General features: G+C 36.5%; 1 protein-coding gene across 2 annotated transcripts in view; it reads left to right on the top strand.

Annotated features, from left to right (window-relative positions):
• Positions 1-3,291: 3,291 nt before the first annotated feature.
• Positions 3,292-24,422, top strand: part of LOC132132967 (rab GTPase-activating protein 1-like) — a 78,330-nt gene continuing 57,199 nt past the window's right edge. The window contains exons 1-4 of one of the 2 annotated variants that reach the window (XM_059545597.1): positions 3,292-3,329; positions 16,845-17,050; positions 18,197-18,226; positions 19,863-20,091. In XM_059545597.1, coding sequence (XP_059401580.1) covers positions 16,901-17,050; positions 18,197-18,226; positions 19,863-20,091 — 409 coding nt within the window. In that variant the 5' untranslated portion in view covers positions 3,292-3,329; positions 16,845-16,900. The remainder of the gene's footprint in view (positions 3,330-16,844; positions 17,051-18,196; positions 18,227-19,862; positions 20,092-24,422) is intronic. The other variant, XM_059545598.1, reaches the window with a different exon arrangement.

Here is a 24,422-nt window from a genome sequence, read left to right as displayed (position 1 = left end):
TTTGGGGATGTGGAATTGTTAATTGTGTATGAAACGTCTAATACAGTGACGGTTCCTGTCTGTTGTTTACAATAGTCAAAAGGTCACTTCGGTTTTTGTTTTTGCTGTTGTTTATTCTTGTAGTTTCAGTTTGAAGAATACAGATGATTAGACAGTTTTAGGGTTCTTTATTTTCCAAAATTCTTGTTTTCTCTTATTTTATTACAAACCATTGCTAACTTCCATGAAGTTGTTGTTGAGATAATTTATATCAGTTTTTAATTGTTTGGTCAGCATTTTGAAAGTACAATCAACCCCACAGTATTTACAAACCATCACATGTTTTTGAGGATTATTTCCTGCTTGACAGCAAACAGAGGAAAAATAATCACAATAACTCCAAAACTGTGTATGTTTTAATAAAGATTTGTGCACTGTAGTGTTCCTCAAAGGAGATGAAAACTCTGTAACAGCGCATAGAAAAACTCTCTTATTAAAAATAGCATTTCAGTATCTAATTTATGACAGGATTGTTTTTTGTTTTATATTTTTCTCCAGTAACTGATTTGTCTTTTGTTATATGTGTTGCCTGGACCAGTTAAGTGTCTGTATACGTTTGTATTAGTGTATGGATGTGCATATTGTCTTAAGCCTGAACAAATTATGAATGCATTATCACTTAAGACTGTTAATCACAGTTTTACTTATGTGGTATTAGTATTTTTCCACTGAAATGAGAAATGTGGAGTAAATGCTTTTCAAACTATATACAGAAATTTGTTTATTTTTAATGGATGTGTCCTTGCGTGTTTACGCATAACATCTTGTTGATTTAGTGTACATGTAAAGAATGTTGCCTTCAATTTTGGTTTATATTCTGTTTGTTCGATATGAGAGTTTTAAAAATGGCACTGGGTTGGTAACAATACAAGTTTCCTTTTTCATTTTCTCGCTAGGTATAAAATGGCCTTTTCCTTTTTTTTTATCGCCCATTGCGATGCAACAAAGCCTTATTAATACACGTTTGACTCATTTATCTGCCCAGCTCAGCCCTGTATCATGCATGTTGCCTTTGGCAAAGAGGTTCTTTGGCAAAGGAAGTATGATTATGTAGTTGTGTCACACAACACCCCAGTGCTGTGAGGGTCCTGCACTGTATCTTGCATTTTACTCACCTCCTATAGCACTTACTTTCTGCTCTTATGGATTAATATCAGGATTATGATTGTTATTGTTTTATATCCATAGTTATTTAGTGTTCTTTCCCTTGGAAATGTCAGTTTTGTTTGCATTTAAATTTTAAAAATTTGCTTAGCCGTAATAATGGGGCAAGACGTGTTTGGTTGTGATAATGCTTGTTTATGTCCCGTGTGCAATTGCAAGAAAACGGACTGATGTGTTGGATATTTTTACGTCTGTATTAGACATTTTATTTGCAAATCTATTGTTCGATTCAATTGTAAATGAATAGAAGATGGGCATCCGTCATTTTATATAACCAGAGCCATCATTAGATGGACATACTGCACATTTTTATGACATATAATCAGATATATGAGGCTATTTAAGGTCACAGAGTGAAAGATTCTAAAAGTCAGGAATATCTTTTGATGAAATAATAGTAGAAATTATTTATATTGCATTTGTTTCTTTTTAAATACCACCGGGCAAAGATTTCCCTTTTGCTTGTGGCAATGCAAGAAAGAATATATAGAAATGTAGCCAACGCACAGTCAATTCTTACCGTTTTTTTTTGTTTGTTATTGCTCTTGAATCTTGCCTAAGCTTGGCTCTGATATGTAGGGCAAGCTTTTGAGATGAATCTAAAGGTCATGACATGTAGTTGCATGCCAAGATAATAAAACACAGTTACAAAGTCACTTGAGTGTTCAGCCTATTTCTTATACCAACAAGATGCAGTTTTATGAATAAGCAGGACATCTGCTGGTGTACGGTGGTACGGCATGATGCAGACCTACTTGACTGTAATATCCTCAGCTGGACAAACTAAAGAACCTGAAATTGTCATGTAAAGATTTAAGTCCAACTCACTGAAATGTATTGTTATTATGTGTGATGTGAAAATGAGAAGGTGTCACGATGCTCTAAACTTTAAAATAGATCCTTTTATGTTTGTAATGTACACTGACAGATATTTGTGAACAATTTTCACTCAGAAATTGCTTGTCAATTTGACATATATTAGCAATTAACATTAAATTAAACAACATTTTGAAGTAGAAAGTGAAGGGTTTTTTCTTATAAAAACTGCAATAATCTTTCTTTTATTTACATCTTAAAATCATTTTACAATGTAAGGCCAATAGTAATGAAAAACCCTGATTATGCAAGTAAAATAAAAGTTTCCTAAGTCGTGAAACCAAACAAATGGCAAGAGAAACTTCTCTTAAAGAGGAAGGAGAATTGGTCCAAGCCAAGTTTTAACATTACAGCCTGTGATGGTTGTAATTTCTATTATGTTACTATTTTTGCACACTTTCAATACAATATTAAGAAATATGTACCTCAGATATCAGATTTTCTTTATATTGTACAATAGACCTTAGTCATATTGAATTTAACCCAGATCAAGACAAGGCAGTGAGGGACTTGCAGGCTTTAGAATGACACGCACTGTATGAAGATCTTATATCATTTTCACATTTTTTTTCAGAAAGACATTTATTCAGCTGAACAACAGTAAACTCTATTGAACATAGCCTACTCTACTTCTAATTAAAATGATAATTTACACTCAATACCTTATTATTACGTACTGCTTTATAATGTACTACAATACTGAGGTTCAGATAATTGCCACTGTTTGAAATAAGTAGTATAAGTAGCAGAAAATCTTGCTATTTTAACATAAAATATATTGCTATTTGCACTTAGTTTAAACTGCACATCATAAAAAATAAGAATAAATTACTGCTATTTTCACTTAGTGTAAACAGAATCCATTGCTATTTGCACTTAGTGTAAATAGCCGCTGCCTTGAAAATATGAAATTGTGTTTATTTATGAAACGATAAACAGACAAACACTCTTTTCAGGTAAACATGCAACATAATGATTTAACGACAACAGTATGCCTATAGCATATTACTGTTTGAAGTGTTTCTATTTCACAACTTTGTCAGCATGCTCTATCAGTATGTAGAATGTAGTGCACACTGCGCAGGAAGCAGTACGCTAGTATTCGAGTCCGTACCGAAGATTTCCGAAGAGCGCGGCGCATGCGCAGTGCGGGCGGGGTTTGGTTTGTGTTTACAGCAGCGCTGTTGCTGGCTAATGTTCAGTGCTATTATGTCAAGCCTCTCTGGAATAAAAAGCTTTTGTGGACACAGGTAGGATGAGTGGCAACGATGCACACCTCCGTGTTTTTATTTATTCTACACATCCGTTTCGTTATTCAGCAAATTTGTCGTTTTATCGGAAGATACAACACAATATATGCAGATTTGGATTTGTGGCTAGCATGCTACAGTGTGTTAGCCAGTTAAAGGCCGTTTGCTGAGCTCTGCTTCACTGCATGACACAAAACCTGTAAAGATACACGCCAATCTTTGTGACAGATTAGGTTTTAAACAAAGATAACATAGAAAAAACGGACGTTGTTTGTGTGTTACATGAGATGTAATTAGATGATTTGTTCGTCTCTCATTGTAGGAATGCATCATAGCTGCCTTACTAAGTTTTATCGCATTTGTGATGGCTCTGAATCTTGTTGGATATGTTTTGGTGATCATGTGTTTGATTGTAGTAGCTAGTGATTCTGACTCGAATCATTTAAATCCGCCTAAAACATCTTCGACTGTTTATTCAGTGAGTCTTTCTGCAGTTTGTTGTTACGCCAGTAGGTGGCGTCACGTGACCGTCTTTCTCTGTGTAATAAGCAAGTCATTGAATCATGCATTCAAGCGATTCAGTCGTTCATGATAGAAACAAGTATTATAATTTTCCCTTATTATGATAACAAAGTATGCTGTTGTTTATCCAGCTACCTGGAACGACTAAGAGTCTCAATAAGTGCTTGTTCAGACTCAAAATGAGCTGTTTAGTGAAGGGGGAGTGTTCATTTAGTAAGTCAGCCAGTAAAAATGCTCAGTCATAACCTGTGGTCGAATGTTATTGGCTCATAGTCATTCTTTAAAGTTGTAGTCACATTTGGGGAAAAAAAGCAGACTGTTTTCTGTTGTCTGTAGTGTAGTGAGGTATGAAGCTCAGCTCACAGAAGACACTGTCAAACCAAACACAACTTGAACATTAGTGAAATCTGCATGGTTACATTTTTCACTCTCAGTGTAGTGAGAACGATTCATTGATTAATTCATTGCTCAAATTCACAGAGTTGCTTACAAAGAAAACACTAAGATAACTAATTGTAGCACCACCTTATGCCTTCACCCCAGAGGTGGATATACTGTTACTTACTGACAGCAGTGAGTTCAGCTCTCATAAATGCATACTAATGTTTCAGCGTGTGTGTGTATGTAAACACACATAATAATGTTTTGTACATAAAAAAAATAAAATATAAATAAAAAGATTAAAAATATATATAATAACAGTAATATTGTGAAATATTACTACAATTTAAAATAACTTTTTTTATTCAATATAATAACAATAATAATCATATATATTACTCCTTCAGATTTTCCAATCAGTGATTAATGTTTTTGCTGCTTTAATATTAATGTGAAAACCATGATGTGTTATCATTTAAAAGTTTGTGGCAAGTTAAAAAAGAAAGAAAGAAAGAAAGAAATATTTTTATTCAGCAAGGGTTCATTAAATTGACCAAAAGTGATGTTAAAAATTTATGATGCAAAAAATGTATATCTCAAATGAATGTTAATGAAAGAGTCCTAAAAATTCTGCTTTGCATCACAGGAAATAAATTACATGTGAAAAAAAAATAAATAAATAGAAAACTGTTATTTAAAATGTTAATGTAAATATTTTGGAATATTTCTGTAATTTTGATCAAATAAATGTAGCCTTGGCGAGCATAAGAGACATCCTTTAAAAGTAAATAAAAAATGGTAACAATCCCAAACTTTTGATGTGTATATGTGTGTATGTAAGAGATGCACCGAAATGAAAATTATTGGATGAAACCGAAAATTCTGGATGCACTTGGCCGAAAACTGAAATCGAAAATGCTTTGTAATAATGATAAAAAAATGTATTAAATAATATAAAGTCATTTTGTAATGATAGTGAATTAAAAAAAACCCCAAGACAATAAAATAACCACAATTTTATTGGAAGTAACACAATAAAATTGAACAGAAAATATATTAATATTAAATATCAGTATATTATTTTTTTATTCAGTTCTATGCAACAGAATCATATATATATATATATATATATATATATATATATATATATATATATATATATATATATATATATATATATATATATATATTATTTTTTTTGACTAATTATCCAAATAATGTATAGTCCTACAAAGCTATTATTATCAAAGCATGTGAGCAGCTAGCGGTGAACAACAGGGTAGCGTCATTTTACCGGCGTTGCCATGTTACAGCACAGCAGCGCTATTGCAAACAGGAACAAGTATACTGCATAGAAATTTCCTGTCTGCGTGTTTTCCCTTTTCTGGTGAGCATGAGCAGAATACACATTAATAGAGAAGAGCATCACACGTACACGACGACTAGGAGAGTGAAACCTGCGACACTGCTGGGCGCTCCATGGTCACAGTTTGAAATTGTGTAGGTGTTCAGGTACAGAAACCGAATAATCAAATGTAAAATGTCATTGCATAGTCTTCACTGTATAAATTAAATATAGATTAGCTCTTGTTAAAACTACAAAGTAATTCAGTCAAGAGTAGTATGATTTTCTCTCTTTTATTTTCTTGGATTAACATTAAGGACAATGACAGCAACTAGTAAAGTAGGCACAGACACTTTAACAGACAATGCATCCAATATGACATGCATCCAATTTCTTTCTCAACTGTTTATGTTCACTTAAAGTAGGAATGCACGATCATAATTTTTCATGGCCGATTTTTTACAAGCAAACTGGCCGATTCCGATACCGATTTCCGATTTTTTTAATCTTTAAGCAACAAACAAGATAGAAGGAAAGTGTGCATAAACAAGATGTTTATTTGATATTTAATAGGCCAAACTGATTTTGACTATTGAAAACAATAACCGTGACAGTCTGAAATTAACAGCAGTAACTGCACAGTAAGTAGCCTACATTCAATACAAACATCAGCATTTAGCTTTTGTTTTTGAATTGTGTTGAAACTACAGAGAACTGGCCTTAAATGAAAAGATTAACTGTAACCATGTGAAATTAAAGGCAACAACTGCATAGTTCTACAGTCCAAACAACACAATCAACACACATTCAATAAGAGGTTTTTTAATCAGCATTCAGAATTTGTTTTAATTTTAAAATTTTGTTTTAAATAAAAAATAGGTCTTTACCAGTGAGACCAAATAAAAGTATGCTATATAAATACATTATTCCAAAATGTTAAAATCAAATAATGTTGGTGCGAATAAAACAAAGATGCAAAGTGTTTCATTCATCCAATTAAAAAAAACAAAATAGGGTAATGATTCACATCTATATTTTTTTTACTTGAGCCAATGAAAAATAAATAATTATTGTCGAGTAAAAAAATATAGATGTGAATCATTACCCTAAAATGGTTTAATTGGATGAATGAAACACTTTTTTTGAGTATGTAATTTTAAGGTAAAATAAAAAATAATCATCCTAATGCAGAACTGACGTTTACTTCTGGCTTTTCAAACGTGTATGCAAGTTCTACTTTACAAAAAAAACAAAAAAAACATTTCAGGTTTGTCACAGTTTAGTCCGTTTCGTTTCTCATCCAACACGTGAGAAGTTGATCTGAACATCTCTTCACGGTCTACTCGTGTGCAGGGACAGATACAGTACGCTCGAGCAGCTTTAGTGTGCGCAGAAAAGGGACTCTTATTTGTGCGCCAGTACACCCATGGCTGATCGCTTCCTGTTATCTGTGCCTCAGACATGAAGCTCTGCATTTCCAGTGCTGGACGGCTGCCCGTGTCCTGCACAAAGATTTTGAAATACTTCCACACAAATGACATGATGGCGAACGATTACAATGTAGTATGTGCACGTGGGCGCACTTCCGGAAAAACCGGCCGAAAAAAAGACCAAAAACCGTCCGATTGCGTAATTGAAGCAAAAACCGGCTGGTTCCGATTTATGGCCGGTCAACCGGTGCATCCCTAACTTAAAGCTCAACCAACAGATTTTTGAGGATACTCATAATTTTGACATTGTTTTGAATGTATTTGTCCTTTTAAACGCAAGAAGAGGAAAAACTCAATTTGGTGTTCTAGGGCTGTGAGACGCGGTTCTCTGCGTGCACAAAGAACATAACTTGTTGGTGCTGAATTGGGTTCTTTCGCTTCTTTTTTTGCTTGCATGTTTAAACTGGCAAGGTGTATTTGTTCGCTCAGGTGCAGGAGGATGCAAAGGAAAGCTCAGCTTTTTTACTGCTATGTGTGTGCACTGAACACTGCACACTAGTGTTGTCAAAAGACCCGGTACTTCGGTACCAACTCAGTATTAAAAAAATAAAATGTGATGGTACCATGTTTCTTTAAGTACCGGTGGTACCGAGGACCCGGTCAACCCGGTTCTTGATGCGTACAGCGCTATGATTTCCGCGAAGCAGAAAATGCGGACTGAATCTCAAAATCCAGTCATGAAAATGAAACTTACATTTTAATATGGACAGTCACGGAATTTGTCAAAGTCAGCATAAATTAATCAAATCAAATCTCCCTATAGACCAGTATGTGTAAATGTTAAGCCGCAAAAATTGGTTGAAATATAAATCCTGCATGTTCTCTGTGTGAATGAATGAATGGCAGGTTTGTTTACTACATAGACTGAAGCGCGTGACGCTTGCAGTAACTTCAGCATCTGCCGTCTCAATGAGGACATAAACAACATCACCAGAACTGTTCTGCGTCACTTCACAAGAATTTTACCGTTTCATTTGAGTAAAACCAGTGTCAAAATAAAAGTAGCCCGTCAAAATAAATTTTTTTACATAAAGGCATTGTGCTAGAAATATTACTATTATTTAGTAGAATGAGTGTGATACTGCTACTACTGTTGAAAAAATGTATAAAACTTTATTTTTAAAAGAAATAAATCACACAATATTTATTCCATGTTTAAATTTTAATAGCAAATAAATAAAATGTTTAAATTTCAATAAAGACAAATTAAATGTGGGTGAAACTTGTTTACTGTTTTTCATAATTATATTACTTGTAGAAAAACTTTTGTTAATAAGTATAACAATTGTAAATAAGTATAAAAAATGGCATTGGTTTTATTTTTTATTTTAATAAGCATATTTTTGTGTTTTGCTTTGGTAGCGAAATTGGCACCGAGAACCATGGATTTTCACTGGTATCGGTACCGAATACTGAAAATTTGGTACAATGACAACACTCGTGCTTGAATGCTTTAAAGTCTCTTGAATCTTTAAATTGGCAAGGCTTAAAAACATGTGGAAATGATAAGTTTTGTGACTATATATATATATATATATTATGTATATTAGGGATGGGCGTTTTCCACAAATATCACATTCGAATATTTGAGCTCACAAAAAACGAATATTCGAATATTTGTTTATTTAAATGAAGTTTAATGAGTCAGACGTTATTTTTCAGCAACATTTGTTTTCATCATTTTGAACAAGCTTACAATAAGCTTGAACATTACACATCGTGTTTTGTAGCTGAAAACCTTTAACAATGCATGCAAACAAACAAAAGTACAGATTAAAAGCAAAAAAAAAAAAAAGTGAACAAAGAAAAAACGTAAAGCAGCCTGCAGCAATTAGGCTATTGTACAGAATGTAGCTTACACTTAACTTTTAAACTGTCAGCAAATCTTTTTTGCTTTTTTTCTATTGTTTCAAATGTTCTTGTTAAGAAATACGGGCATGTAAACATGATTGGGGGAAAGTCGGCTCCTTAGTCTGTTAACAATAAGGCCGGCCGTGGAGAAAACGCGCTCTGACGGCACAGACGTTGTCGGGACTCACAAATAACGGTGTGCTAAGCGAATCAGTTTTGTGAAGCGCTTCGTGCTTTCGTTTACCACTGAATGGGATCCTCATCAGGTGGAATACATGGTTCCAGCAAGAACTGTTCCCACTCGTCTCGGCTGGACTCTCTGTAATCATCGCTGGAGTACTGGCTCAGCCTTTTCCGACGAGTGGGCATTGAATATTCTTCATCGTGATGACTGCATCCGCACCACTCGCATCAAGGAAAATGTTCTGATAATGTTCAAAAGTTTTTTTTTCTTACTTCTCTCATGTTTTCATCGAGAAACCTGAGATGTTTGTGCCGAGGGTCAAGGGCAGACGCGAGCATTCACTGCATTCTCCAAGTTAGCGGCGTTTATTCGTTGCTTGAGAGATGCCGCAACAATGTTCTTGGATCACTTTCTGTGATTCTCCACGGCATACTTGAAGTACTGTAGAAGACCGCAGTTCTTTTAGGGGCGTTCACATATCGCGTCTTTTGCATGCTCAAGTTCGTTATTTCCAATGTAGGCGCGCGGTATGCGCGCTCATAATGGAAGCGACGCGGTCGCGATGCGCACGCGGTGCGACGCGGTGCGACACGGTCCCGTTTTTTCCAGGCGCGTCCGCACAGCATCGAGTTAAAAACATCTCAACTTTCAGAATGCTACAAGCGCACCACAGGTCATGTGACAAGAACTAAACATTCAGCTTCATCCTTTCCCGTAACAACGTTGAAAGCTCAGCCAAGATGAAGGAACAGCTGATCATAGCTGTATATGGATTGCCATTTTGAAATAAATTTAGTAGCAGAGCTACTGAAGCGATTTTTTTTGTGCTGCAAATCCATTTATACTTTGCTGAAATTTCCGTCTTCATGGAGAGAACGCGTCGCCTCAGGAGCGAGCGCTTTGGAAAGAAGGAGAAAGCGGCGCGCATAGCCTTTTCCACGCCTTATTAGGCGCGATATGTGAATGGCCCCTTAATCATTCATTAATTATTTTTTGCTTGCATACACCTTCAAATATGCCGTCGAGAATCACAGAAAGTGACCAAATTAGGTTTTATTGTGAACTTTTTTTTTTTTTTTTTTTTTGCGAAATTCGAATATCATTTTTATTTATCGAATAATTAGAGCAGAACGAATATTCGAATGTTCGACTATCCGTGCACATCCCTAATGTATATTGTATATATATATATATATATGTATATATAATGTATATGTATGTGTGGGTGTGTATGAGTGTATAATGTACAGTTTTATATAAAGTCTTTAATTTGCAGAAAAACCTAACAGTAGAATCAAAGCATTATAAATACATTATAATTCCCAATGCGTTTGTGTTCCTCGACAATAAACATGCTCCTCAGTGGATGTTATGTTGCCAAGGCAGCGATGGCGAATCACTCAAAGGTCTGTGTCTTCATCTGAGAAAAATAACTGCCTTGCAGCACCACTGCTTTCATATGCACACATTCAACGTTATGTAGAACCATTTCCCAAATCAAATGGAATCATGTGAGCTAAGTGATGTGTGAGCAGAGGACAGACAGAAAGGCCCAGTGGATGACCATGTGTTTAACGGCACAGTGACAGATGTCTCTCATCTCCACGGTATGTGAGACAGACGGCCCATGTGACACCGCTCTCTGACTACATATCACTGACAGAGACCACATGCTTCATCCTGACATTTGAACTACTCACTACAAACCCGGCTTGATGGTCCGGTTTTTCTTTTTCTGCTTATTCAATGTTTTATGAAAGCTTGTTTTCACCACAGGATGGTAATGACTGTTTTTTATTTTTTATTCTGTGTATAAAAAAAACAAAAATAAAAAACAAACAGTTATAAAACAGAAACTCAAAATTGTAAGAAAGTCTGAATTCTGACTTTATATCTTGCAATTCGAGAGAGAAAAAAATTCATTTGTTTTGTTTTCCATGCTGAAAAAAAACTGATTTGCGTGACGCAAACTCTAAGAAATATAAACTCTGAAATGTAAATGTAAACTGAGATGTAAACTGCCAAGAAACGAAGTCAAAATTCTGAGTTCATATCCCACAATTTTGACTTTTTTCTCTAAATTGCTAGAAACAAAGTCAGAATTATGAACTCAGAATTGCGAGACATAAACGTGCAATTCTGAGAAAAAAATGTTAGAATTGTGAAACATTGTATTTGTATTAATTCAGTGGCATAAAGAGGCTTCCTGCTGATTAGTAAAGCTTTGTTATGTAGGCATACTATCGGTCATTTATCTGCAGGTGCAGCTGAAAATTTTCTTGGTGAAGTCAGTAACGCTCACTGCTCACTAAATATGCTTTAGAAGCTGTTTCCTTATATAGTCTTTTTGTCTCCCTATATGCTTTATCTCTTACTGTTTTATTTCTAGAGTCTGTGTCAACAAAGCTTTTTGCGTGACAGTAAAGTATTAATGCTAAAGGTATTAATGTTTTTGCCTTTAATTCAGTCTTATCCTCAGTACAGTATTCAAGTACAGGACAGGAAACAATAGGGAGTAGAAAAAAAAAACAGTGAAATCCTGAAATCTGAAACCAAGTGGAGAACTGCTGTGCTGGAACTGTAGACGGCGTCATTGATTACAACAGGATTTATTTATTTTTACACTTTGTGCCGTGCCACCATTAAATGTCCTTTTGGTCACTCTTTCTTGATGAAATGTTTCCTGGTTTGTTTGTGGTCCACTAGTAAGTGTTGAGAAATCAAACAGCTGGCGTGTTTTCATTCAGCTGAATGCTTTCAGGGAATAGAAGTCCACTTCTGTGAGTCTCACCTGTGTCTCTCTCTGCTTTAGTCTTCCTGTCTCTTTCTGTCTCACTCAGCCTGTCTTTCTCTCATTGCCTTAATCACCGCGAGACGGTTTAAATTAGGGGTGCTCCGATCACGATCGGCCGATCGTTAATGCGCATCTCGTCAGTAATGCGCAGTCAGTCGGTTCTCTAATCAGCGGTTAATTCCCTCAGGTGCCTGATTTCACATAGTGCAGCTGTTACTACACAGAGCCGTTGTTAACTGAGAAGATGCGCAGATAAACGCTGAAAATGAACGTGGATTTGCGCATCTTCTCAGTTAACAATGGATCCGTGTAATAACAGCTGCTCTATGTGAAATCACGCACCTGATGGAATTTACCGCTGATTAGAGAACCGGCTTTACTGACTAGATGCGCATAACGATCGGCTGATCATGATCAGAGCACCCCTAGTTTAAATCGATTTAAATCGTTTGAGATGTTTAACGAATTGCGATAAATTTGGGGGTGAGAGTTCATATGAATGTATCTCTGAGGGGAACTGACGGTCTTTATAAAAGTTTAGATGATTTCATCTCGTCCTTGTATAATTCATATTAAAATAGTGTTTATAAGCGATGCACTGCTTTGTTTACAGCGATAACCAAGGAAACGCTGTATCTGCTGTTCTGTAAGCGCCACCTGTTGTCAGAGAGTGCATCTGCAGCTCATTCACAGCTTCTGCTGACTTTATGTAGAATAGTTTCACAGAACTGAAGTCAGAGCATTCTGTTTTTGATTTAAAAGTTCAAATGACAATCTCTTGTAGATTACAAACTGCTCATGCTGCATGTGTTCAGCATCTTTGTTCGGATTGTGATTCTAATGCAGTGGCTGCCTATAGTTTTGAATGAAAAGACCACAAGCAAAGTCTCATTTATTTGATTAGATTTGGGGTTTGTTTTAAAATTTCAATTTATTTTTGGTATATTTCTGTTTCACACAAAAATATGCAGCATTTTGTCCTAACGATAATAAAAGGACACCTTTTCATTTATAATTTGTCTTAAATCTAAAATTGTGAGTTGAGTAAATCTTCTCTCTCTCTCTCTCTCTCTCTCTCTCTCTCTCTCTCTCAGTGTCTCAGTCTACCTGTCTGTCTGACAGTTTGTCTGTATCTCTCTTCTCTCCTCTCCTCCTTTTATCTTTTCCTTTTCGTTTTGCCCCTAGATAGTTTAAAACATCATCTTGTGTTTCACTCCTCATTTGGCTGTTGCGTCTTGAGGCAGAGAAAGAGAGAAGAAAAAGGCAGACAAGGCCTCCATTATAACAGCGTAGGAACAGAGCTTTAGGGTGCTTTCACCCTTTGTTCACTTGCCTGGTCCGAACCCGAGTTCGGTTGCTCCCCTGCCCCCGCTGGACTGTGTTCATATTGTAATATTTTAGTCCGAACCGCGGATCGCTTGCGTCGTCAAGCCAGCAGCTGTTTACCCCGTTGATTGGTAACAGCGCAGGAGAAGGCGGCAAATGCATAACATTACTCTCTGCACTTTTATGTATTAAATTTTTGAAATGTTCGTTTTGTTTATAAAGCTTTGGTACATAACGGCACTTGCGCAGACGTGTCTGTCGAATGTACTGAAAATGCTCTAAAGAACGTTGAAGGCGAACATAAATGAGATGTACAGCTCTCTGCTTGCAGCGCGTCAGTCACGCTCAGGAAAGTGAGTGAAACACACACACAAACACACATTTTCATCAAATAATTTGTCATCAAAAGCGGTTCACTTCCGCGATTTGGCATGATTGCGTTGACATAAGCAGCGAACCGTACCAGAGTTCACATGAAGCGTACCCCAGACCACCGTTTTTAAGCGGACTCGGGTACGGTTCGCGGGTGCGCTTCCGAGTACGGAAGACAGCGTTCACATCATCCAAACGAACCGAATTCTGACATCAATCAAACCCGGGTGCGCACCAAAAGCACCCTTAGTGAGGGAGCGTTCTGTGTGTTTATTCCATGTGAATGCATGTGGATATCAGCGAACAAGGATATGAAGTCAGTTGTCTGACCAGACGTCTTAACCAGTAGCACAATACACACTGCTCTGTTTCTGGTCATTGCTCCCCAGGTTGTAGCACTGCTCCTGGTCTCCATTAGGACAGAGCACAATATTCCCAGTCAGGAAAACCAAAGCTCATTCACAAAGGAACAACCTGCCATTCAATGTCCTCTTTCACTGTATCCCTGCAGCCTGAACCCACTGACCTGTGAAGCAACACACGTCTCTCCTGCTACCATTTATGTAAAGGGATAGTTCATCCCAAAATAACAATATATCATCATGTACTCATCACAGAAGAAGTTATTTAGCAGAATGTCCAAGCTGCTCTTTTCCACATAATAGAAGCAGTAAACCTACTTTGATTTATCAACGAACTATCAATGAACAGTAGTGAATGTTTTCTGTTCACAATAAGGATGCTTTGTTTCTTTAAACCCTGTTATAAAGTTAAAAGTTGAGGTGTTCATTATTGAATTGTATAATCGTTCTTAAAAATATACTCTAAATAGACACTACTTCTTTGCAAGAATGCATTAAATTGTGACCATAAATACATTCATATTGTTAAAATAAGATTTTATTTAAAATAAATGCTGTTCTTTTGAATCTTCTATTCATCAAAGAATCAGAAAAAAAGTATTATATTTTTCGCCCAAATATTAAGCAATACAAACCCTCTCAGCTTGTCCGGTTTAATGCAGGTACAGCTCTCATGATCATAACTATCCATTCTTTCTTCAGCTTTCTTTTCTTTTACAATAGAATTAGAATTAGGTTTGCTGCTATTTCATTAGAAACAAAATAGTAGATCAGTTTGCATAATGATAAGGTCAATCTGAACAGTGTTATCGGTTATGTGCAGGGTAATGTAAACAGCACTTGGCAGTAAAGTGCGGTCAGTACAGTTTACAATCCACAGCAGCACCAACTTTTAGTCATTTGACTGTTGCCATGGAGATAACATGGATTTTTTTGCATGTTGTGTGCAGTTGTCTGCTGTAGAACAGAGCTAAACCCATTTCCATCATACATTATCATTGCACAAATGCATCACAGAATGATACAGAGCTAGAATAGACAGGCATTTGGATATTAATGCATGTCATATTTCAAACCTTAATCCAAAAAAAAACCCTTTTTTTTATTTATTTTTTTAATGGGGCCTATTTTTGGAGTTTATGACTTTTAGTTAACGTGTTGGCTGTAATGTTAACATCGTTTAAGCTAATGTACTGCAGATATGCACAATTTTTATTTTATTATTATTTTTTTTTTTCAGGAAAATCGTACGGGTGTGACAAAGCTAAAGCTGATTGCCAATTTATAATATATCACTCCCAATATTAGGAACAGTCTAAAACTATTCAAATCAATAACTAAAATAAAGCTGAAACCATTTTTTTCTTTTAGGAGATACAGTTAGATGCTCACAGAAGAGATGAGTTTTCAGTTGTTTCTGGAAGATTGTCAGGGATTCATCTGTCTGGAGGGAGTTAGGTCATTCCACCAACAGTGTAAAGAGACAAAGATAAGCTGATTTGGAATAAAATACATTATGTGTGTGTAAAATAGTATAGTATATTAGTCGGGTGAGGAAGCTAAAATATTTAATGCCGTGTGCGTAGAGGGTTGTATTGTTAAAGCTGTAACAGGATGTGAGGTGTTTCTAGCTTTTGGAAACGAGCCTCTCCCATCCTGATGGGGATGTGGGTGAATGAGAAGTTGTTGAAAAGAGTGGCAAGGGTAGCTGTGTCTTCAGGTTTAATCCAGGACTCAGTCAAGCCTAAGACTAAGACTTGGAGCTGGCCGAGTAGCAAAGGCTGGAGTAAAGTCAGCTTTGTTGGCAGCTGACTGACACTTCCAGAGGTTCACCGAAAAAGAAAGATGTGCAACAGAAGAGCTGTGGATAGGGTGCAGGTTAGCATGATTGCCTTAGCACAAATCGCTTTCTCCTGAGGAAGAATAGAAATATATTGGAAAAATGGTTTATCTGTGTTCACGCTTTCTCTGGGATTTTTCATAACAATAAAATAACTTTATAATGCGATGCTAATGGGTAGCCTTTATTGCAGTATAGAATATATTTTGTGCCTCATTCTGTAAACAGGAGCTACGTCAGATCAGAAAATTGTTGTTCTCAACAACATGTTTATAAATGCTTCTCATTAAGTTGAAGAGGCTGTTTGGAATGTGTTTATAAATCAGATGTACGTTATAAGCAACTCAACCTCACAGCGCTTGCAGAGATGAGCAGCATTTACTGACGCTGTGCATACATTTATTTCATTCGAAATCACAGCTTATGTGATTTAATAATCGCATCAAGCCAAATTAAAATTTTGATTCATTGATCAGTCGAGCCCTAATAAATACTGTAATAGTATATAAATAATTCTAAATGAACACAACACAACACAGAAAACTGCACTTGTTTCTCTCTCTCTCTCTCTCTCTCTCTCTTTATATATATAAAAGTATATATGCAAGTATTTGTTTGCAAAAATTGTATTATATCATATGTAATAATACTGTAATAAAGAGAATTGCGCATAGTTTTAATATAATTATAACTGGGGAAATAATGAATAATGAACAGTTTGGTGTGTCTCTATAATATGAGTATGGATTGACATTTGCCAATCTTTACCTGCCCTTTCTTTATCATTTTTACAGTATACTCCTCTCACTTCTCTGCCTCTTTAGCCTGCACTGCTGTCAAAGTTTGCTCTGCAGACACCACGTGCCCGTAATTAGCTCTGCATGTAAATGATGCCACTTGTAGAACAGTTGAAACTTGCAGTGTAAAGAACCACAAACTATATTTGCAGTTCACAAAGGATGCTTTCAAAATAATCATAGGCGTGCAAGCTCCTCTCATGTCTTCTTTTTTCCTTTCCTCATTGCTTTTTCATCTCTTTGTTTTCCAGGTTATTTTGCTCATTAAACCGCCATTCATGAGTGCGCCTGGCTTGATTTAGCAGTCATGGAAGACAAGGCCTCGGTGGGGAAAATTAGCGTGTCCTCCGACTCTGTGTCCACCCTCAACAGTGAGGACTTTGTCCTGGTGTCCTGCCTGGGGGACGAGACCCCCTCCACTAATAATGGTAGCGATGATGAAAAGACAGGACTGAAGGTAAGAGTAGATAGAAAACAGATAGGGAGAAATTCTACTCTGTGAACTATAGATGGGTGATTGTTCAATTAAGGGCACTACTGTTTACTTGGAATTTTGAAAAACAAACATTCCCCTGATTGATAAATCACCCCATTAAGTTAATTAGCAAGTACAGTTTGCACAACCTAACTACTTTGTTAAAAGGTGCTAAGAAGACAGTCAATGTCTTGAGGACAGGCAGACTGCACACTTTATCCTGTCACACTCGTTCCATGTGCTTATTCCACACAATATGAATGCTGCTGAGATTTCGGTCCATCACCTTTGATTTTTTTTCACACTTCTAATTTGCTTTATCGGCACTACAGTGTGTTTTTTGTCCATGTACCACTTTCTGCAAATGCGCTTTCAGCTTTATGTTCAAATGATCACACTTCTTATTAGTATTATGGTAGGCCAAAATAATATGTTGCATCCGTACAAGTCTCATTAATTCTGGAGGTTTCAACCATGCCACTACAGTCTTCCCTGTTTTCAGATCTTGTGGTCATGATTCTTGAATGTTCATATCACCGTCACTCTTGCGTTCTGATTGGGTGGATTTGTTCATTTTATTGGCTTGTGAAGTCTGTTCCTTCATATTTGCATTTGATCATGGCTGTGGACCAGCCAACTTTGGAGTGTTGTTCTTTTTTTAAAATTTTTTATTTTTTATGATGCTCGTCTTTATTTGTCACATTCTGTATTAAATGAATAGGTCAACCAGAATTAACATTTCACCATTCACCCACTCTCATATTTCTACTGCGAAAAAAGAAACTACCAAGAAATAAAGTCACTTAAAATGAATGAAAAAGGGCAGCGTGCACATTCTTCAAAATATATTTTTTGTGTTCTTCCGTAGAAAGAATAGTCATATAGGTTTGTAATAACTGGGTAATAGTTGGGGCTATACACTTGCTGTTTCCACTACATGGCATCATCACATTATGCAGAACAATTCATGATTTCCTGTGGCAGTTAAAAATGAAGATGTTTCTGCTGGTTGTCAATCTTTGGTAGTCCATTGGCCATGATGTAGAGAACGCTCTCTCTCAGTTAACCCATTTGTTACCATTCTCTCAGCTCTATGGGCGTCCCTTAAACCTTCTGTTTGTTACACAGGTGATTTCTGAGGAAGGGGTCAGCTTTAAGGTCAGTCTTTATCTATCTATCCGTCTCTCTCTTCCTCTGTGGCTTTGTGCTCATACTGTGTCTCTGTGCCTTGTGTCCGATTGGCTGATCAGTTTGATTGGCAGCTTCACCAGCATGTACAGCAGCTGAGTGTGGGATGTAAGCGGGAGTATTACAATGTGATTGTGCACTGCTTAGTAGAATGATTCTAGGCTGCTGTTTTGTGTCTGGTGCTTCCACTGTTTCCCTCATTCCAGGCATCTTAGTTCAGTCACAACATATACAGTCAATGCTAGTACCTCTATGCAGTTCCTTAGCATTCAGAGATCATCTTTTTCTTCTTCATGGCTGTATTGAACACAGATCACACCTTCTGTCTAATCAGCCAACGAAATAACCAGAATAACAGGAATCAGAAATTTAGATCTGCTGATTTACAAACTTCCTGATGTGGAGTCGAATCAAAACTGAAACACACTGATCATATTGAATGCTCAAGTAAGATTTAAGGGATAGCCATCTGTGTGTGTCGTTTGCTTGCTTTTGTCACTTCCATTTGTCCAATGCATCATATTAGATAGAAGGCAAATGAGGCAGTGATTCGGTCTACTCTTTGTGTGATGAGTCACAGACTCGCTCTCTTTCTGACGTAGCTACTCCAGATGCTTGCGCTTCTTCTGACAACAGGACAAATAGATTTGGAACTTTTCTTTGATGCGTCTAGTGTAGACAACCTCAAGCACAACTGGCATAAACTTTGGCCACAAGAGGGTGCATCGTGCAAAATATTACTAACGCACATTTATTCATAGCAATAAAATAAGACTGTGAAAAAAGTGCATAATGTTTAAAGTAATGTAATTAATTGAGTTGCTTAATTATAAACAAAACATCATCATGTATGGATGCAAAGTTTAAAACAAAGGGCTGAATGCCAATCACACAGAGTACTTTTTCATTTAAAAACATGCAATGGGATGGGTTTTTAATTGAACTTGCATTAATTTTAGAGGGCTTTCTAAACATGCAGCTCTCTTGTGCGGGACGCGACTGCAGCGGTGATAGATATCCCCTTGTGGAAAATGTGCAAAGTATTCATTCTGTGCGAATGGCTTGGTTTCAACGGCATATTCTGCGCTACTGATAAGGCTGCCTCATGCACCTAAAATTCTAATGCAACGTTTTTACATTCGAATGTGGATTTTTATATTAAATTCTATAAAAAAACGAAATTCTAATTTTTAATTGACAGCCCTTCAGTAGACAACATTTAATTTTGTGCAAATAAAAATGAAGCTGTGAGGGATAGACATTCAAGATGTTCATTGGGTTGCAGTGATTTGTTACTCTGTCCATAGTTCAGATGAAGTATCATTGAAAATATTCTTTTTTTTTTTTTTTTTTTTTTTTTAACTCCTGAAAAATGTGTTGTGAAAATGGCATATTGTCTTAAGGTTGTAGCCATATTAAACAAACTCAATGTCTGTCCCTCAATGCTTTGCCTAATTCATGAAATTTTTAATATGCCGTTTTCCTTGACATTACTCTGTGGTCCGATACTATCCAGTCCTTGTTTGTCATCTTGGGTCTAAATATGTAAGTGTCTCAGATGAGTCATTGAATGAACGCGCTGATGTGTGTGTGTGTGTGTGTGCAGATCGTGGGGAACGGCAGTGAGCAGCAGTTACAGCAGGAGCTGGAAGATGTGCTGATGGACCCTTCAGTAACTGAATTAGTGGCCGGACCGGACCATCTGGGAGGGGTTGAGCATGGCTATCCCACTACAGCTGTGCCACCACTGTCTGGCCCAGTACCCCCTAAACTTGAGATAGTGCTACCCATCCAGGGAGCTCAGGAGAGTGAACTCAACGAGAGATCTTACAGGGGTAAAAAAAATAATTAATAATAAACATAAAAGATCACTCTTTCCTATATATATTCCTATAGGGGTACACACGGGTAAAAAAAATCACTGTTTATTAATTTTATATATAAATACACACACACACACACACACACACACATATATATATATATATATATATATATATGTGTGTGTGTATATCTGTACGTGAAGAGTTTAACTCTTAATTAATATTATTAATATTAATATAAGATATTCTTAATATACAGGTGCATCTCAATAAAACTGAATATCATGGAAAAGGTCTTTATTTTTTTGTAAATTATAAAAAAAAGAAGCTATTCTGATGGTTACGACTTACAGCTTAGGAAAATTAAAAATTCAGAATCTCAAAAAATGTGAATATTCCATTTTGAGATTGATTAGTTTGATTAATTTTGCGTATAAATACTGGGTACATCTCTTGGGCTAGTTTAGAACATGCAACCACAATTATGGGAAAGACTACTGACTTGACAGTTGTCCAGAAGACAACCATCAACACCCTCCACAAGGAGGATAAGCCACAGAAGGTCATTACTGAAAGGGCTGGCTATACACAGAGTGCTGTATCAAAATATATTCATAGAACGTTGATTGGAAGGTAAAAGTGTGGTAGGAAAAGGTGCACAAGCAGCAGGGATAACCACAGCCTTGGGAAGATTGTCAGGAAAAGCCAATTCAAGAACTTGGGAGAGCTTCACAAGGAGTGGACTGAAGCCGGAGTCAGCGCATCAACAGTCACCACAGTCAGACGTCATCAGGAAAAGAGTTACAGCTTTCACATTCCTTGAACCAAGCCACTCCTGAACCAGAAAAAAACATCAGAAGCATTTCACCTGGTTAAGGAGAAAAAGAACTGGACTGTTGCTCAGTGGTCCACAGTCCTCTTTTCAGATGAAAGTAAATTTAGCATTTGTGATTGTCCATTGTGTTTTATCAAGTCCAAAGTCAATGCAGCCATCTACCAGGAGATTTTGGAGCACTTTATGCTTCCATCTGCTGACAAAGCTTTATGGAGATGCTAATTTCATTTTGCAGCTGGATTTTCACGTGATATAACTGTGCTTGATTGGCCAGACCATCTTACCAGACCTGAACCTCACCGAGAATCTATGGGACATTGTGAAGAGGAAGATAAGTAACATCTGACAAACAATACAGAGGAGCTGAAGGCTGCTATCAAAGCAACGTGGGCTTCAATAACGCCTCAGCAGTGCCACAGACTGATCGTCTCCATGCCACGCCGCATTGAAGCAGTCATTCGTGCAAAAGGAGCCCCAGCCAAGTATTGAGTGTATAGTTAAACTTGCTTTGGAGATCTTTACATTATCTTGAACATTTCTGTTCTGTAAATCTTTTTTTTTTTTTTTTGATCTTTGAGAAAATATCAAAAAATTTTTGAGATACAAATTTTATTTTCCTAAGCTGTAAGTCATAACCATCAGAATTAAAACAAAAAACTCTTGAAATATTTCAGTTTGTGTGCAATGAGTCCAAAATATAAGAAATTTTAAAAGCAATTTTTTTATATTCACCTGAGATATAGATATATATATATATATATATATATAGAGAGAGAGAGAGATAAACACCACAGCAAATGTTATTATTATTTTATCTATTTAAATTTTTATTTCTTAATTATTATTTTTTATTATATAGATAGATAGATAGATAGATAGATAGATAGATAGATAGATAGATAGATAACAAAGCCTTTTTCACACCACGGCAAATTTTATTATTATTATTTTATCTATTTAAAAAAAAATTCTTAATTGTTTTTTATTGATTTTAAATTATTTAATTTTTTGTGATTATGATTTTTTTATTTTCCATCAATAAACACATATCATACAAAAAGAGCATTCGGATAAGAATAGAAATAACATTAAAATAAAGTAAAATAAAAATAAAGAACACACATGCACACAGAACACAACACACTTAACAAACACTGGCAGCAAACTCACATTAAATGTAGCATATTCAAAGAAGCTCTTTAAGGGCAGAGGCTATGTTCATCCAGGTTTTCACAGTGGTTGTCTTTGCCTTATTGATCTTTGCAGTTGTACTCTCAAGGCAAACTATATAATGAAAAGAGACGATCCAAAATTGTTTCAGATTTGTATCTGGGGTTATCCACTGCTGTAAAATAGCTTTTTTAGCAGCTGTGAACCCTGCCATCAACACTGTTTTGTCACCTAAAGAAAATTGGTACTTTGAATCATCATTCAATAATAGTAAACATGGGTCCAGATCCAGATATAGACCTGTAAGATCATATAACATAACAATCACATACTTCCAGAATGGTTGAATCATTGGACAGTCCCAAAACATATGTAGAAATGTACCAGTGGCGTCAGTGTTACAGAAGCTGCAGTATGGATTGGGTATAAGTTTCATGCGATATCGCTTGTAAGGTGTGTAGTAGAAACGATGAATAATCTTAAAATGAATAAGTACATGACTAAGGTTTTTAGAAGTAAGGCCAAGGTTTGACCACACTGTTTCCCAGTCTGGGTGGAATCCTAACCAGGAAAGTTCCAAATCCCACGTTGCTAGTATCTTTAAAGGTTTATAAACACTTCGGAGTAAAGAATTAGAAATTACTGAAACCACCCCTCTAGGATCTTTGACAGGATCAATCCAGCTAGACATTGGGTGGTCACTCAAAACAGAATTCCATGGCACGCCATAAGCTTTTAATGGCAGAACGCAACCTCAGGTACAAGAAAAAAGAAAAGCCAGGTAGGCTGTATTCTGCTTGGATATCCTGCCACAGACTGCCACAAAGGGTAAACAAAAGGCTGTTGATCAGATAAAAAGTGAGCATTGTTCCATAGAGGAGAATGAGAGTTTCTTTGAATGGCCTATTGCTTTTTCAGCGCTGTACCATGCAGCTAAAGTGGATAAGATAACATTACCAAATTTATGGTGCGAGTTGCGACGTCCTAAACCTGTGAAGGGCAGATCTTGAAGTCTATGGGGGATGTACAATAGCTGATTCTATGCTTCTCCATGGCACTTTACTGTCTTTGTCCGTCCATGTTCTTATAGCTCTAATCTGTAATGCCTAGTAATAGATCTGAAAATTAGGGATAAGAACAAGAAGTTCAGTCGTGGTAGAATATTCATCTTGACTGTACTGATTCTGGCTTACATTGAGTTTTGAAGGTTAGTCCATCTTTGAAGATCAAGTTTTATTTTCTGGCTGAGTTCACCAAAATTTACTTGGATGATTCTTGACAGAGAATTCGTTATTTTGATTCCTAGGTATGTGAATGATTTAGTAAACACAATATTGTTAGGAAGGAAAATGTGTTGAGAGGTATTGTTAAGGGCCATTAAGGAGGATTTATCCCAATTTATCATGTATCCAGACATGCTGCTAAAGTGATGGAATAACTTTAAGACATTAGGTATAGATTTTTTCAAGTCTGAAAGGTATAGAATGATATCATCCGCATTCAACGATATATATGACTGAGAACCAAGTAAAGTAATAGGTGCAATAACTTGGCTTTACCTGAGAGCTTGGGCTAAGGGTTCCAATGAAAGTGCAAAAAGAAGTGGTGATAGGGGACAGCCTTGACGACAACTCCTCTGTAATGGAAAGGGTAGAGACTGATAAGTGCCTGTTGAAATAGAGGCTGTTGAGTTACTATAAAGAGTTAGAATGGCATACATAAATTTGGGACCGAAACCAAAATGATCCACTACTGTCCATAGAAAGTCCCACTCAAGTCTGTCAAAAGCTTTGAGTGCGTCAAGGGAAAAAACTGCGCAGGTGTCAGTATATATGTGAGAATGTTCGATGATGTGCAATAAACGTCGCATATTGTCTGCAGCCAGCCCTCTAAGGAAATCCAGATTGGTCAAAATGAATCAAAATATCCATGAGGGGCTCAATCCGGGAAACCAAGGCTTTGGCCAGAATTTTTACATCACTGTTAATTTAAGATATTGGACGGTAACTAGAACAGATCAATGGGTCTTTATTTTTCTTTTGTAACAAAATAAGTGCTATGTTATGGTCCCTATGAAGCATACCATGTTTAATAGCATAATTCATAGAATTCAAGATTAAGGGCCCAACAACATCCCAAACAGCCAGGTAGAGCTCCGGGGGAATCCCATCGGGACCGGGGGATTTCCCTTTTGTTAAGAGATTTGGCCGCACTGTGAAGTTCCTCCAACATTAAAGGTTCTTCTAGAAGGCTTTTGTCCTCTTCTGGTAATTTAGGCAGGTTCAAGATCTCTAAAAATGTTTTGCATGCATGTCTGTCAAGAACCACCTCTGAAGAA

The sequence above is a fragment of the Carassius carassius genome, chromosome 49, assembly GCF_963082965.1.
Source record: "Carassius carassius chromosome 49, fCarCar2.1, whole genome shotgun sequence".
Classification (NCBI taxonomy): Eukaryota; Metazoa; Chordata; class Actinopteri; order Cypriniformes; family Cyprinidae; genus Carassius; species Carassius carassius.
The sequence above is the reverse complement of the archived record's forward strand: the minus strand, read 5'-3'. Positions and strand labels throughout refer to the sequence as shown.